A 14,838-nucleotide genomic window follows, 5' to 3' on the forward strand; every position below is an offset into this window, starting at 1 on the left:
ATCCGAGGTTCGACAAATGCTGGTTTATGACATACCGGCACACCCAAATGTCTTCCGTTGCTACTCAAATTTTGCGTGGCCGCTTTATATGACTTGAGGAACTTTCTATGTGATTTCCGGAGAATTTTGTTCCGGGACCCTGGAATCCCGAAAAACCGTGTATTATACACTTCAATTTGAGCCGTTTAGGAGGTCGTACCGGACCCAGTTTCTTTTTCTCCCGGTTTTTCAATCACGCATCCGAAGTCATTTCAGGAGTTAACCTATTCGATTCAGTCTCAAATAACGAGCATTAAACGAGCACTTATCCATTTTTTCACGATTATCCGAGGATCGACGAATGATGGTTTATGGCATACCGGCACCCCCAATTGTCTTCTGTTGCTACTCAACTTTTGCGTGACCGCTTTATCTGACTCGATGAACTTTCTATGTGATTTCCGAAGAATTTTGTTCCGGGACCCTGGAATCCCAAAAAACCGTGTAGTATACACTTCAATTAGAGCCGTTTGGGAGGTCGTACCGGACCCAGTTTCTTTTTCTCCCGGTTTTTCAATCACGCGTCCGAGGTCATTTCAAGAGTTAACCTATTCGATTCAGCCTCAAATAATGAGCATTAAACGAGCATTAATCCATTTTTCTCGATTATCCGAGGTTCGACAAATACTGGTTTATGGCATACCGACACCCCCAAATGTCTTCCGTTGCTACTCAAATTTTGCGTGGCTGCTTTATCTGACTCGAGGAACCTTCTATGTGATTTCCGGAGAATTTTGTTCCGGGACCCTGGAATCCCGAAAAACCGTGTATTACACTTCAATTTGAGCTGTTCGGGAGGTCGTACTGGACCTAGTTTGTTTTTTTTCCCGGTTTTTCAATCACGCGCCTTAGGTCGTTTCAGGAGTTAACCTATTCGATTCAGCCTCAAATAACGAGCATTAAACGAGCATTAATCCATTTTCACGATTATCCGAGGTTCGACAAATGCTGGTTTATGACATACCGGCACACCCAAATGTCTTCCGTTGCTACTCATATTTTGCGTGGCCGCTTTATCTGACCTGAGGAACTTTCTGTGTGATTTTCGGAGAATTTTGTTCCGGGACCCTGAAATCCCGAAAAACCGTGTATTATACACTTCAATTTGAGCCGTTCGGGAGGTCGTACCGGACCCAGTTTCTTTTTCTCCCGGTTTTTCAATCATGCGTCCGAGGTCATTTCAGGAGTTAACCTATTCGATTCAGCCTCAAATAATGAGCATTAATCCATTTTTCACGATTATCCAAGGTTCGACGAATGCTGGTTTATGGCATACCGGCACCCCCAAATGTCTTCCGTTGCTACTCAAATTTTGCGTTGCCGCTTTTATCTTACTCGAGGACTTTCTATGTGATTTCTGAAGAATTTTGTTCCGGGACCCTGGAATCCCAAAAAACCGTGTATTATACACTTCAATTTGAGCCGTTCAGGAGGTCGTACCGGACCCAGTTTCTTTTTATCCCGGTTTTCGTAGATCCGGTTTACGTTTCATTTTTTCTCGGTTTATCTACCATGCCTAATGTATCGCTTCAGTAGATGCCCTAATCGATCTCAGTGCCAAATAACAAATATTAATCCATTGTTCAAGACTATCCGATTTTAGCCGAGACTGGTTTATCGCATACCGAAAGCCTCAAACATCCTCTGTTTTATTTTAAAATTTGTATGCTCGCTTTATATGAACCTAGGATCCGTTTTTGTGATTTACGGATCTTATTGTTCCGGGACCCTAAAATCCAGAAAATCGTGTATTATAAACTTCAATTTCAGTCGTTTGAGAGGTCGTTCCAGATCACATTTCATTTTTTCCCGTTTTATTTACCACGTGTCAAGGGTTGTTTCAGGAGTTGTCATATTCGATCTCAGTGCCAAATAACAAATATTTTTCCAATGTTCAAAACTACCCGATTTTCGTCTGAGATATGTTTACTTATACTAACACCCTCGTCAAAATGTTCTTTTGGCAATTCTGTAGTGACGCGATCGCTACGAAGTGGAATTTAGCATCCCGAATGGTGCATGGTAATGTAACATGTCCGGTCTGTTCGGCTGATATAGAGGATTGTTTGCATCTTGCGGGTGGGTGTAGGTATACAGCTGGGGTATGGGAGAGTTTGGGGATGGAGCTGAGGCCGATAATGGGGTATGAGGGAGTAAAGAAGTGGGTCGAAGACGTGTTGGGAGAGCTCGATGAGAAGGAAGCCGGGTTGTTTATGTAGGTTAATATCCGTATACTACCCCTTAAATTGCAGGACTATAACGTAAATTTAGACATGCGAATATTGTCATAAAACATAAAAACAATAGAAACGATAAGGAACAAGAAATAACCTCGGGTCCTTTAAATTGTGGCGTAAAGAACAGAAATCAAAGCAGATTTCCTCCTAATCGTTACACCCAAGACTTTGTCCGAGATATGCCCTTGTGCTAGTACAGTGTTCTCCGATTGCCTTGCAATATAGGGAGAACTGATGTGAGTTTTGTCGAGATGAGAGATCTCAGGTTTTTCAGAGAAGAATACTCTTCAAAACCCTAATTTTGTTTCAAATGATGATTGGGTTTAACAGAAGGAGGAGGTCTCCTTTTGTTCTCCTATTTCGGCCAAAACCGTGACCCACAAGGGGAAGTGGGCTTCCACTTCCTCTTGGTTTTAACTCGAGGTCCGGTTCGTTAAATACTAAAATGTATATGACGGGTTTGTATTATAAACTGTTATCGGTTATCGGAAATTAAGGCATCAGCTAATAATACGGGTTAGCTGAATTATTAATACGTGTCAGACAAAACAGTATTGTATAATTATTTTTAATATACATTTAATTAAATATAAATCACGTATATTTAATTTTACGAATTAACTGGTTAATTCGCCTTAGCCCATGATATTTAATCCGTATTAAATATAATATCTCAACATCACATATTTGACTAATTACTAGTCAAATAACTCGGACTAACTGGTTAGTCAATTTTGGCATCTACATGACTGTATTTTCATACCGTCACGTCTCTCGAACGTATCCTATAGGTGTGACTTTTAGGGACCAGTTGATCACCGCCATCTGTATGACAATAACGTCAAACTTATCTAGCAAGCCAACCGTTATTGATAAACGTGGATCAACTGATAATAATACCAAAAGTATGCCCTTTGATCCTTTTAGAGGTTTATAAGTCCTTGCACTAACTGTTAAGGACACCAACCCCAACAAGCTCCCACTTGTCCGTACAAGTGCATGTGCAATGACGTTATCCGCACTAACTGGAGGACACAAGCTCCAACAGTTTATTACGGGCGTTTGGGCAATTTGGGAGATGCGTAATAAGGTCGTGTTTGAAAATAGGGTGGCACGAGTGGAGGAGGTTGTGCTGAGGGTGCGGGGGTTGGTTGGCGAGCTTGATGGCGTAGAGAGAGCAGGGGAGCAGCGGAGTGTGGGGATGCATTAGATGAACCGTGATGGAGAGGGAGTTGGCTAAGGAGTAAGGATGGAGCCAGGTGAAGTGATAATTAGCGTGGATGCGGGGGTTAAGGAAGGTGAAGGAATGGGTTTGGGAGCGCTGTGTAGGGATGTGAATGGGAATTTGTTATGCGGTTGGGAAGGTCGCCGTCGAGAGGAGTTTGAGGCAAGAGTGGCAGAAGCAGAAGCGGTTCTGAATGCGCTTCGGGAAGCTCAAAAGATGAAGTATACAAGGGTCCATGTGGAAAGTGACTGCAAGACTGTTATTGAGGCTCTACAATGTCGTACTCTAGGGCATAGTGATTTTCATATTGTTATTAGTAATATTTTAAAGTTGTGTGTAGGTTTTAATTCCGTCTCTTGGTCTTATGTTCGTCGAACTTTTAACCGAGCAACTCATTTGCTAGCTCATTCTTGTGTTGTGGGTGTAAGTAGGTTCCTCAATGGTACGTCTATTCCTCGTTACATCGTTGAAACTGCTAAAACCGATTTATCAATAAGATTATAATCCTGATTTAGGATTTTTCAAAAAAAAAAAGTCAAAAAAAGAAAAAAAAAATCATCTCATTTTAGGGTAAACTAGTTTTGAAACCCGTGAAAAATCACAGGTCCTATACAAATTTCCTTTTTTTTATTAATACTACTTGTATAAAATATATTTTGATTTGAAAACATTACAGATGATAAAGTAGGATGTAAATTATGAGATTGAACATAATAACGCGGTAATATAAAGAATAATAATAATATGAGATTAGTGGGTAATAGAGGCATTGTATTTGTCGCTAAAATGTGGTTCTTTGTAAAAGATACAAAAAAAATCTAATCATGAGTAACTCTTCTTCTCTTCTATTAACAACCTAGAAAATTAATGGGATTTAGACATTTAATAGAGAGTTTTTTTTTAATGTATATGTTGAACGGATGACGCTGCTCATTGCTCTGATGATTCATGATTTATGCTAACTCGTAAATTCAGTAATGATTTGCATTCTCAATTCATCATACTCAAATTAAATAGTCTAATTACATGTATATGGACATAAGTTGTTTATACAAAAATCAATGATTAATACTTATACATGGGTTTTGTATTATGTAACTTCAAGATATTGGTGCTCCGGAGATTGAGAAGTTTCTTAACCGCCAATTTACCAAAGGCGGTCAAGTTTTTCTCCTTCAATAACTAAAAGAAAAATAGCCTAACAAAGTGAATGAAATAAGACTAATATAGTAATTGAATACATTGAATACGTGTCTCTCCATTTCAAATATAATTATCATTTGATGTTTTTTTTTCTCTTGTAACAATTATCCGTCAATGTTGTGTCGATAATATCACTACAACAAAAAGGCCAAGAATAACTAATAGGCTAAAAACCTTAGCATAATTATTTGAACAAAAATAGATAGGCCAATATCAATTAAAATGATCAACGACATAAAAATACATCCTCAATATGGAGATTACTCCATTCAAGAGCTTCAGATTTGATCATCCATATGAACACATCCTCCAACATCAACTATCGTGTTAACTGATATTGAACTAATATCTGAAATATAAAAATTGACGATTCTTAAATTGTGTTCTGTACTCACCGATTGTCATGTATTAATAATTAAAATAGGAAAATCTCCAAAAAAAAAAAAGAAATTCCAAGAAAAAGATGAGAAACATCATGCTACCTCTTAAAAAATCCACATATTTGTCGATTGTCATTTGCACGTATTGATCTCCAAGTATGTCATGCTCCTGAAAATTCATTCAATTGTACAAATTAGTATTATGCCAAAATCAATTGTACACGAAATACAAAATTGCATAAGATATACCGAGTATATGTAAAATATTATCAAATGAGTTTTGTATTAATAATTAAAATAGGAAAATCTCCCAAAAAAAATGTAAGGGAAAAAATGAGAAACATCATCCTCTTAAAAAATCCACATACTTATCGATTGTCATTTGCACGTATTGATCTCAAAGTATGTCATGCTCCTGAAAATTCAATCAATTGTACAAATTAGTATTATGCCAAAATCAATTGTACACAAAATATAAAATTGCATAAGATATATATACCGGGTATATTTAAAATATTATCAAATGAGTTTGACCAATATAGTAAAATCTTATCATGGAAAAGAGAACATGAGAAAACGAATGAGTTGTAGGTTGATAAAAAAATTATAATAAAAATGCATGTCTATTGTTGTGCTCATGGAATAAACATTATCATCTCAAGAAAAAATAGTAATTAATTAAGAAGTCATAATATCATCAAAAGTTTTAAGGTAAACTAAAAATATGAATCATTATAAAGAAACTTGAGAAATGAGTTATGGAGAAAGAAAATGAAAAGTATGGTTAAATGCTTGTGGTGAATTGGATAAAGTATTGAAATGGAAGAAGATAAAAAGTTTATTGTCTTCTTTAATTTTTTCTAATATTGTAATTGTAAGAATAAATATTAGGGGACATAAAAGAAAATAATTATGATGATGAGACTTGTAATATGACTTTTTGAAATAATGTGATTAGGGGTGTTCATCGGTCCAAAACCGGACCGGACCGGATGAACCCGCGGACTGGATAACCACATATCACAAGACCGTGGACCGGACCGGTTAGAAGGGGACCCGGACCGGACCGGACCGGAACCCTTTAGGTCCGGTTTTTTCCGGGTTTGGACCGGACCGGTACTAATTTATAAGGCAAATTTAGTTTTATTTTTTAATGTGGACCGGACCGGACCGGACCGGAGACCGGTCACCATATTTTTTGGGACCCGGAGACCGGACCGGTATGTATCCGGTCTGGACCGGACCGGACCGGCCGGTCCGTGTCGGTCCGGTTTGCCGGTCCGGACCACTTTTTGTTCACCCCTAAATGTGATTATATCACATGGCATTTAAAAGTGTACTCAATGTTAGCCTTTTTATACTATTTATTCTATAAATTTTAAAGAAATAAATAAATGTATACTTTAATTTTATGAGCCGTGTTAATATTAAAAAAATTTAACCGATTCAGTAACATCTATGTTTTCTTCGAAAAATTTCAATTAAAATGTGAAATATAATTATAGTTATGAAACTTTTATGTGAATTTTGGTAAGTTACATCTTTTTTTGGTTTTTTTAGCTCATCAAATCTTTAATATATACATTTAATTTAAGAATATTAATGATGTCTTTTGATTTTCTTTATTTGTATGTTACACAATATGTAATGACATTTTTGTAAGGACTTTTAGTAATCATTCATTTTTTTATAAGAATTATATCAAATAACCAATAATCTAATAATAATTAATAAATAATTAAATAATCAATAAAAATTAATAGAAATTAATGGGTTGTAAAATATTAAATGCTAATGCCATGTGAAATTGAATTAAATGCTTTAATCTAACCTTTTAACTATATTGTATAGATTTACTTAAGTATTTACAGAATTTGTTTGTAAATTACTTAAATTAAATAAATATTTTCTTTTCCATATATTTTATATTTTCCAAAACCTTATCCTTTTACGTGAAATAATTTCATGAACTACATACACGGTATTACTACTCTTTTAAAATTCTATTATTAGTGTTTAATTTCACTTAAGTATTTACAGAATTTGTTTGTAAATTACTTAAATTAAATAAATATTTTCTTTTCCATATATTTTATATTTTCCTAAGAAAATATTTTATATGATCTTTATTACTCATTTGTCGATTAAGTAGTTCTGTAAAACATCTTCTATATACAACAAAGTTATAGTAACAACAATAGTGAATTAATGCCTTTAAAAAAACAGTGAATTAGTGACAATACAATTTTTTTTTTCAACTTCATTTTTTCATCTTCGTTCTTAATTTCTTATGTATTCAGTTTTTTTTTTTTTTTTTTATTTCGAACACATATAATACTACTTCATACTCCCTCCTATTCTAAATAACTCTCCCTATTTCTTTTTCCGTCTATTCACAATACTCTCCCTATTTCCTTATTTGGCAAACTTTTATACTTATTTTAATCACCCCACCACACAACAATACCCCACAATACTCATACATTATCTTATTTTAATCACTTTACCCCACAACAATCCTTATTTTAATCACCTTACCCCACAACAATACTTATTTTAATCACACAATACCTTCTCTCCCTCCAATCTCCTACCCCACTATAATACTTTATCATATAATACTCCCCTCCCTTAATTCCCGTGCACTCCATGAAAGGGGAGGGTTATGTAGAATAGGAGGGAGTATGAAATATCTTGAAATTATTAACTTATAATGAATGCGTATTTTTTTATTGTAGCTTTTTTAGTTAATTAAATTTAAAGCTAATGGAATATGAATGGATTTTTAAAGGAAATAAGTATTTTAAATTAATGCAATATAATAATAAATTGGATAATCCATGTCATATTAGTTTCCCAAGTCACATTGTTATTGTGTACGTGGCTTCTTTTTCATCCCATGCGGCATTGTCTACGTGGCATTTTTAGGCTAGCCTTTTAATAATATCTATAGATATAAATTACTCGGTAAATTGGAGCCCGCTCCACCTAATTTCCTTGTTTTTTGAGGAAAACCCATTTGTTACTGTATTATAAATACTAACTAATAGGACCGTTGGGAGTTGAGGCGTTGATTTGGTTCAATTCACAAAAGAAAAAAAAACATTTAAAAAGCTGCAACGGTCATCTTCATCGTCTTCAACCTCTCTCCTTCATCTAAATTTTCTTTCTTTCCTTTATATTCAATCTTTCTTTCTGTTCATCAATTCAATACAAAAAACTCATTAAAATCCCCCCAAAAAACACCCAATATGCCCCCTTTGTCAAAAATTCAACCAGAGATTATAATCAATATACTAGAGCACACAAACATCAAAAACGGAATCTTATTTTGTAGTACTTGTAAGATTTACATAGGTTTATATAGGGGTATAGACGTGTCAAAACTCATGACTACAAGTGACCTGATATCCAACGCTAGTTACAATGGTTATTCACTAACACACACTACATCACTGCGTGAATCCGACACATCCGGATGATTTTCCCAGTTAATTAATGCGAATCCAAGAACTTTTAGAGGGTTATGCAAACTGATGTAAGAGCATAGCTGAAACTAATAATTTGTCTCATACAGCAATTTATTTTTTGGTCAACAAAAATAATAACAGTCGTGGCAAAATGTTAATAAATGTAATAATAGTTGTGGCAAAATATTATTAAACCCTCTCATTCCCTTTGTTGTTGTTTGTTTACCTATATTTTCCCTGCCCTTTGCCCAGTTTCAAGAATGGGGATTACCTCAAATTCCTCTAATCTGCTTTGCCACCCCCGAGAGTAACACATACCGACATCAGTATCATCAACGAAATATTTCTCTAACCAAGAAAGGCTTGCTCAATATCATCAACGAAAGATTCTTCAAATTGATGATATTGAGCAAACCTTTCTTGGTTAAATCACAAGTCTTGACAATCAACAACAATAATCTTAAGGTTTTCAAATTAAAGGAATTGGATTTGGGGTTGTACAAGAATTTCATGACTATTGAATTGGATACGCCAAAACTTGAAGAACTATTCATATATTTTACCCCTAATCAAGGTTTCAACCTTCGTTGGGTTCATGGCCAGCCACAAAGTTTGAAGACTCATTTTTTTTTTCCCATTCCTAATAATATGTTGTGGAATTTGGGACAAAACGTCCATATTGGGAGTTTTTTTTAGGGAGGGTTTAATGCGTTTTTTGTATTGAAGATGAACAGAAAGAAGAGATTGAAGATGAACGAAAGAAAGAAAATTTACAGATAAAGGAAAGAGGTTGAAGACGATGAAGACAGATGACCGTTGCTGCAGCTTTTCAAAAATTTTGTTTTTTTTTTTCTATTTTTTTTTTGTTCTTTTGTGAATTGTGATTAATCCAAGTCAAAGCCTCAACGGTCTTTTTAGTATTTATAATAGGAAATTAGGTGGAGCGGGCTTGAATTTACGGAGTAATTTATATTTACCATGAAATGAGATGAGATTTTCTTTTTTCTTTTTTGACTTTTTCAATAATTATAATTTGTACTATGAGGGTGTCAGTATACGTAAACTTGTCTCAGACGAAAACCGGATAGTTTTGAACAGTGGAAAAATACTTGTTATTTGACACTGAGATCGAAAAGGGCAACTCCTTGTGACGGGAACCACAAGAGGCGAATCAAGGGCGTGAAGCCACTTCCGCAAGTGACTCCACTCAGCCGAGGGCGTACCTCGCGAACCATAGACAATCAACAACAACCAATTACAATATCAAGAATACCAAAACCAATTACGATATAATCACATGTCAATCATACAACAACCATATTATAATCATTTATACAATAACTGAGTAGGGAAACCCCACCTGAAGCGAAATCAGCAACAATCAAGCAGCGGATAAAAAAGGCTCCTTTACGAAATCACCTCCAAAAATCAAATAAACACATAATCACAATCTAAGCCATAATACTCCCCAAAAATCCCCAATCATCCAATTAGGGTTTAAACAATATTAATTATCTGACATAAAAACAAATAAGAATCTTACCCACAATATGACGATCACAACGATATAAAGAACTCCGAAATCCAATAAACCCTAGCCTTGATTTGATAGCAATGAGTGAAGAGAATGAACGTCGCTTGTTTTCTTTTTTGAAAAGTTTAGAGAATAGAGTAAAAGTAGAAATGAACTGACGAAATCACTTTATATATCTCTTCACGCGTTACTATCAAACCCGGCTGGAAACCCTTAAAATACGACTTACTCGATCGAGTAACTATCGTACTCGATTGAGTACCCGCTACTCGATCGAGTTGCCCCCACTCGATCGAGTACCCATCAGGCAGAACGTACTCCAGAATGCAAATCTGACTTACTCGACAAAGTAAGTCCTACTCGATAGAGTACCCAACAACTCAAATATCTGAGGTATTACATCCGGGGTCCCGGAACAATAAGTTCCATAAATCACAAAAACGAATCCTCGGTTCAGATAAAGCAGCCACACAAATTTTAAAATAAAACAAAAGACGTTTGAGAGTGTCGGTATGCGATAAACGAAGTTGTCTCGGCGAAAATCGGATAGTCTTAAACTGTGGATTAATAATTGTTATTTGGCTCCGAGATCGACTAGGGCAACTCCTGAAGCGACCCATGGCGCGTGGTAGATAAACCGGAAAAAATGAAATGTGACCCGGATCGACCTCTTAAACGGCTGAAATTGAAGTCTATAGACTATAATACTTGTTATTTGGCGAAAATCAAATAGTCTATAATAGCCTTAAATAGTGGAAAAATATTTATCGTGATTAAGCTTTCAATTGGTCTCCCTTGTGACGGGTTATCATTTGTGGCGGATATTTTGTGAGATAAAATGGTAACAAAATGGGTTAGTGGAGAAAGGGGACCACATGAATAGTGTTGCGGAGAGAGAAAAAGTGGGTACATTGTGAGGTAAAGTGGTATCCGTCACAAGCTTGTGACGGATATGTCATGTCTTCAATGAGAATTTGTGTTAAGCTTTATATTGACTTGATGTAAAACCGTATTTTTTAAAACTAAATACTTCGTATGAATTAAGAACACCTAAAATAATATATGGCGAATATTATCGCTTAACATTTCTCTAAATATTAGTATCATAATCACATATATTTCCCTATTTTAGGCCTAATTGTTTTTTTATTATTGTATTTTAATTTATTTTACATTTTCTTATTTTAGGCCTAATTGCTTTCATTAATGTTTAACTTAACTAATTTGAATTGAATTTAATAGAGCTGAACTAAATTGACTTAACTTAACTTATAAGAACTGAAATTAGTTCAAAAAAAAGCTGAAAATGATTACAAAAGAAATTTAATAACCGATGATAACTACAACCAAAAGGCCCAAAACTCACAGACAGGGAAATCTCTCAACTGACTAATCTGTTAAGAGCAGTCTAGGTAAAAAACAAAAGGTCTCTTTTATAAATCAATCCTATAATAACCTAACCTAAAACGAACCTTCTAATCCGCTTATTACCCAACATTCCAACAATGAGTCGACCTAAACTCAAACCAACCTGAACCCATACTTATTCAACCAGCTCTAATTCAGCTTGTATAAACCATAAACTATAACCCGTCCGAATCAAAATAGGATCCTTTCTAGTTTTCATTTCCTAAAATGAGGATTCATTTCCTTTTTAACAGTCAAAGATTGTTTTTCAATGAAATCCAACAAGCCTATACTTAGACCTGGCAAACAGGTCAATCGGGTCGGGGTCGGGTCAGAAAAGTTCGGGTCTCTCATTGATTTCGGGCCGGGACGGGTCATTTCGGGTTTCGGGTGGGTTGGTCGGTTTTGTTCCGGGTCAAGCGGGTCGAGTTGTTTTCGTTCGGGTCATTTTCGGGTCAATGAATAAGAGAGGAAAAGCCATTTGAGGTCTTTTCGGTTCAATTAGAGTTATATTTTGTCGATCATTTTTGGGTTTGGTGGTTTTGGATCGGGTCATTTTTAGGTCGAGGCAGTTACGGGTCAAGAAAGCTCGGGTCATGTTCGGGTCGGGTCGGATCGGATTTTCGGGTCAAATTCGGATGATGTAGTTCGGGTCAACTTCGGGTATCGGGTCAACCTTTTCGGGTCGGGTCAATCGGGTAGGGTTGCTTTTGCCAGGTCCACCTATATTTATGGATAAAAATAAAGAAGAAATAATAGGGTATGGGTCGGGTCAGTTTGGGTCGGGTCGGGTATGGGTCGGGTTAGTTTGGGTCAATCGGTCGGTTAAGGGTCGGGTCATTTCGGGTCTGTCATATATTTCGGGTCGGGTTTGGTTAGGTCGAGTGACTCGAGTCATTTCGGGTTTCGGATGGTCACTTTGGGTCTGGCCACTTTCGGATATGGGTCATTTTGGGTCGGGTTGTTTTCGGGTTAATGGCGAAAACACTTTAGTTAGTCTATTTTGATTAAGAAATGTACTATTTGCAAATTTAGCTATTTATTAGGTATGATTGTAACCAATGAAACTCTATTTTGATGCATACAACAATAATATGACTTAGTTCTTGTCGTTTCGAGCCATTTTGCATCCATTTAAGTTATTTTGAATTAGGTCAATTATGGGTCGAGTCTTTTTGGGTCGGGTCATCTCACATCTCAGGCCGGGACGTCGAGTTAACATTGGGTCAATCAAAGTTCGGGTCAGGTCGAGTCATATTCGGGTCAAGCAAGTTCTGGTCACTCTCAGGTCTCGGATCAGCTGTATCGGGTCGGTTCATTCGGGTCGGGTCAATTATGCCCGGTCTAAAGATATAGACGTGTCAAGACTACGAGTGATCCAATTTCCAACTCTAGTTACATCTGACACAGTGACACACTACATCACTTAGTGAATCCGACACCTCCGGATGATTTACCAAGTTTAACTAATCTTCAATCATTTGTCCCCCAAAAATGGCATCAATCCCTACTGTTTGCGTCATCCCTCAATCTCATCTTCCTAGATTATATCCCCATATTAATTCTAAATTATCACCCTTTTCCAAAAATCTGAACTTTTCCAATTTTGGTAGGAAAAAAATTAATATGAATTTGCAAAATAAATCTATTTATAGTCTTGAAACTTCATTGTTATTGCCAAATGTTAAAGCCCAGAATTCTGATGGGGTTTCTGATGAACTACAGACTTCTGAATTAGAAGTTTTTTCTTGGTCTTCTGTGATTTTGCCGTGAGTTTGATTATTTCTTTTTAAAAGAACTCATCTTTATCATTAATTTGTAGCTAAATTGTTGTTTTCTTTAATGGCATGAGCTCAATCTTCTTAATTTTGACTATTTAGTTGTAGATTATGGTGGAGATTATGAATGATCGTTCTTTTGTTCCGGATTATGATGGAATATAGTGAAATGACTAGCTTAATTAGTGTTTTAATTATGTGGGTATGAGCTTAAGCTTTTTAATTTTAAGTATGTTTAGTTGTAGTCTTGTAGATTATGGTGGAGATTATGAATGATCGTTCTTTTGTTCCGGATTATGATGGAATATAGTAAAATGACTCGCTTAATTAGTATTTTTTAGGTGGGTTTGAGCTTAAGCCTTTAAATTTAAAGTATGTTAGTTGTAGATTATGATGGAGATTATGTTATGATCGTTCTTTTGTTCTGGATTATGATGGAATATAGTAAAATGACTCGATAAAATTGGTGGTGGTTGTTTAATTGTGAAGTAGCGGTCATTCTATGCAATTATGTACGCAGTTTTTGTCGAGGTACCTACATTTTGCAGAATCATTTAGATACTGGTGTGATTGTATGTTGGCTGAGTTAATCAAGTTTGATTACACCACCAACAACAACATTACTCCGGTGACTCAATGACTCCCGCAAATTGAGGGGTAACGGGGTTGGGTGTACGCAGCCTTTCTCTTGTGTTAACAACATAAAGAGGTTATTTCCGAATGACCCACGATGAAAATTGTGTCGAGAACTGCAAAGAAGGGCTCGTACACTGGTATTTTGATTACTTCTGCCATATTTTCACGTGGTACACCGGTTCATAATCTAGCAACTTTATATTTGTTTTTTTTATTACTTGGCTCAATACAATGTGTTTTCCCAGCTCGACATCTGAACTAAACTGATTGATTGGCGGTTAATATTATTTTATTTTATTTTATTTTGGTGAGCTTTAAGGTTTCTGTTCCCTGCATTGGGTGGCTTATTATTTGGGTATGACATTGGTGCGACTTCTGGTGCTACCATATCACTACAGGTATGTTGCTGTTACTGTATGCAATTGCTTTATGAAATCGAGAAATCGGATCAGTGAAATACTATTTGCTCAACGTTTAGTATTTATGAAGTGTTAAATGCAGTCTGCTGAGCTTAGTGGTACTACATGGTTCAATCTTTCAGCAATTCAAACCGGTTTGGTGGTAAGATTCTACGATATGAATTGATTTGACTGGCAGCTGATGTAATAGTTCGTTTTTTTTCTGTAATACGTGTGTACTTAACGGAATGTAGGTAAGTGGTTCGTTATATGGAGCTCTTTTCGGTTCTATCCTTGTGTATCCCATTGCTGATTTCCTCGGTAAATCTTGAGACTGATTTGCTTATGGTTGAATTCGAAACGGCTTTAGAATGTGGACTAACGTCTTTTTTCTACCAATGTCATGAAGGAAGGAAACGAGAACTTATCATAGCCTCAATTCTTTACGCAATTGGTGGTCTTACAACCGCATGTGCTCCCGGCCTTGGTGTTCTATTGGCCGGACGGGTTCTGTATGGTCTTGGCATTGGC

The 14,838-nt window shown here is 36.0% G+C and overlaps 2 protein-coding genes across 2 annotated transcripts in view; both read left to right on the forward strand.

Annotated features, from left to right (window-relative positions):
• Positions 1 to 3,525: 3,525 nt before the first annotated feature.
• LOC141593182 (uncharacterized) lies at positions 3,526 to 4,005 on the forward strand. Its single transcript, XM_074414134.1, has one exon. The coding sequence runs from the start codon at positions 3,526 to 3,528 to the stop codon at positions 4,003 to 4,005; it is 480 nt and encodes a 159-aa protein (XP_074270235.1).
• Positions 4,006 to 12,895: 8,890 nt separating this feature from the next.
• LOC141593183 (D-xylose-proton symporter-like 3, chloroplastic) overlaps positions 12,896 to 14,838 on the forward strand; it is a 4,942-nt gene continuing 2,999 nt past the window's right edge. The window contains exons 1-5 of the mRNA XM_074414135.1: positions 12,896 to 13,264; positions 14,229 to 14,307; positions 14,411 to 14,470; positions 14,562 to 14,628; positions 14,717 to 14,835. Of these exons, the coding sequence (XP_074270236.1) occupies positions 12,990 to 13,264; positions 14,229 to 14,307; positions 14,411 to 14,470; positions 14,562 to 14,628; positions 14,717 to 14,835 (600 nt within the window). The 5' untranslated portion in view covers positions 12,896 to 12,989. The remainder of the gene's footprint in view (positions 13,265 to 14,228; positions 14,308 to 14,410; positions 14,471 to 14,561; positions 14,629 to 14,716; positions 14,836 to 14,838) is intronic.

This window comes from Silene latifolia, chromosome 7 (assembly GCF_048544455.1).
Source record: "Silene latifolia isolate original U9 population chromosome 7, ASM4854445v1, whole genome shotgun sequence".
NCBI lineage: Eukaryota > Viridiplantae > Streptophyta > Magnoliopsida > Caryophyllales > Caryophyllaceae > Silene > Silene latifolia.

Bases quoted from the DNA above. Each gene is read 5' to 3' on its own strand.
- LOC141593182 (XM_074414134.1), top strand. From the start codon at position 3,526: ATGGAGCCAGGTGAAGTGATAATTAGCGTGGATGCGGGGGTTAAGGAA.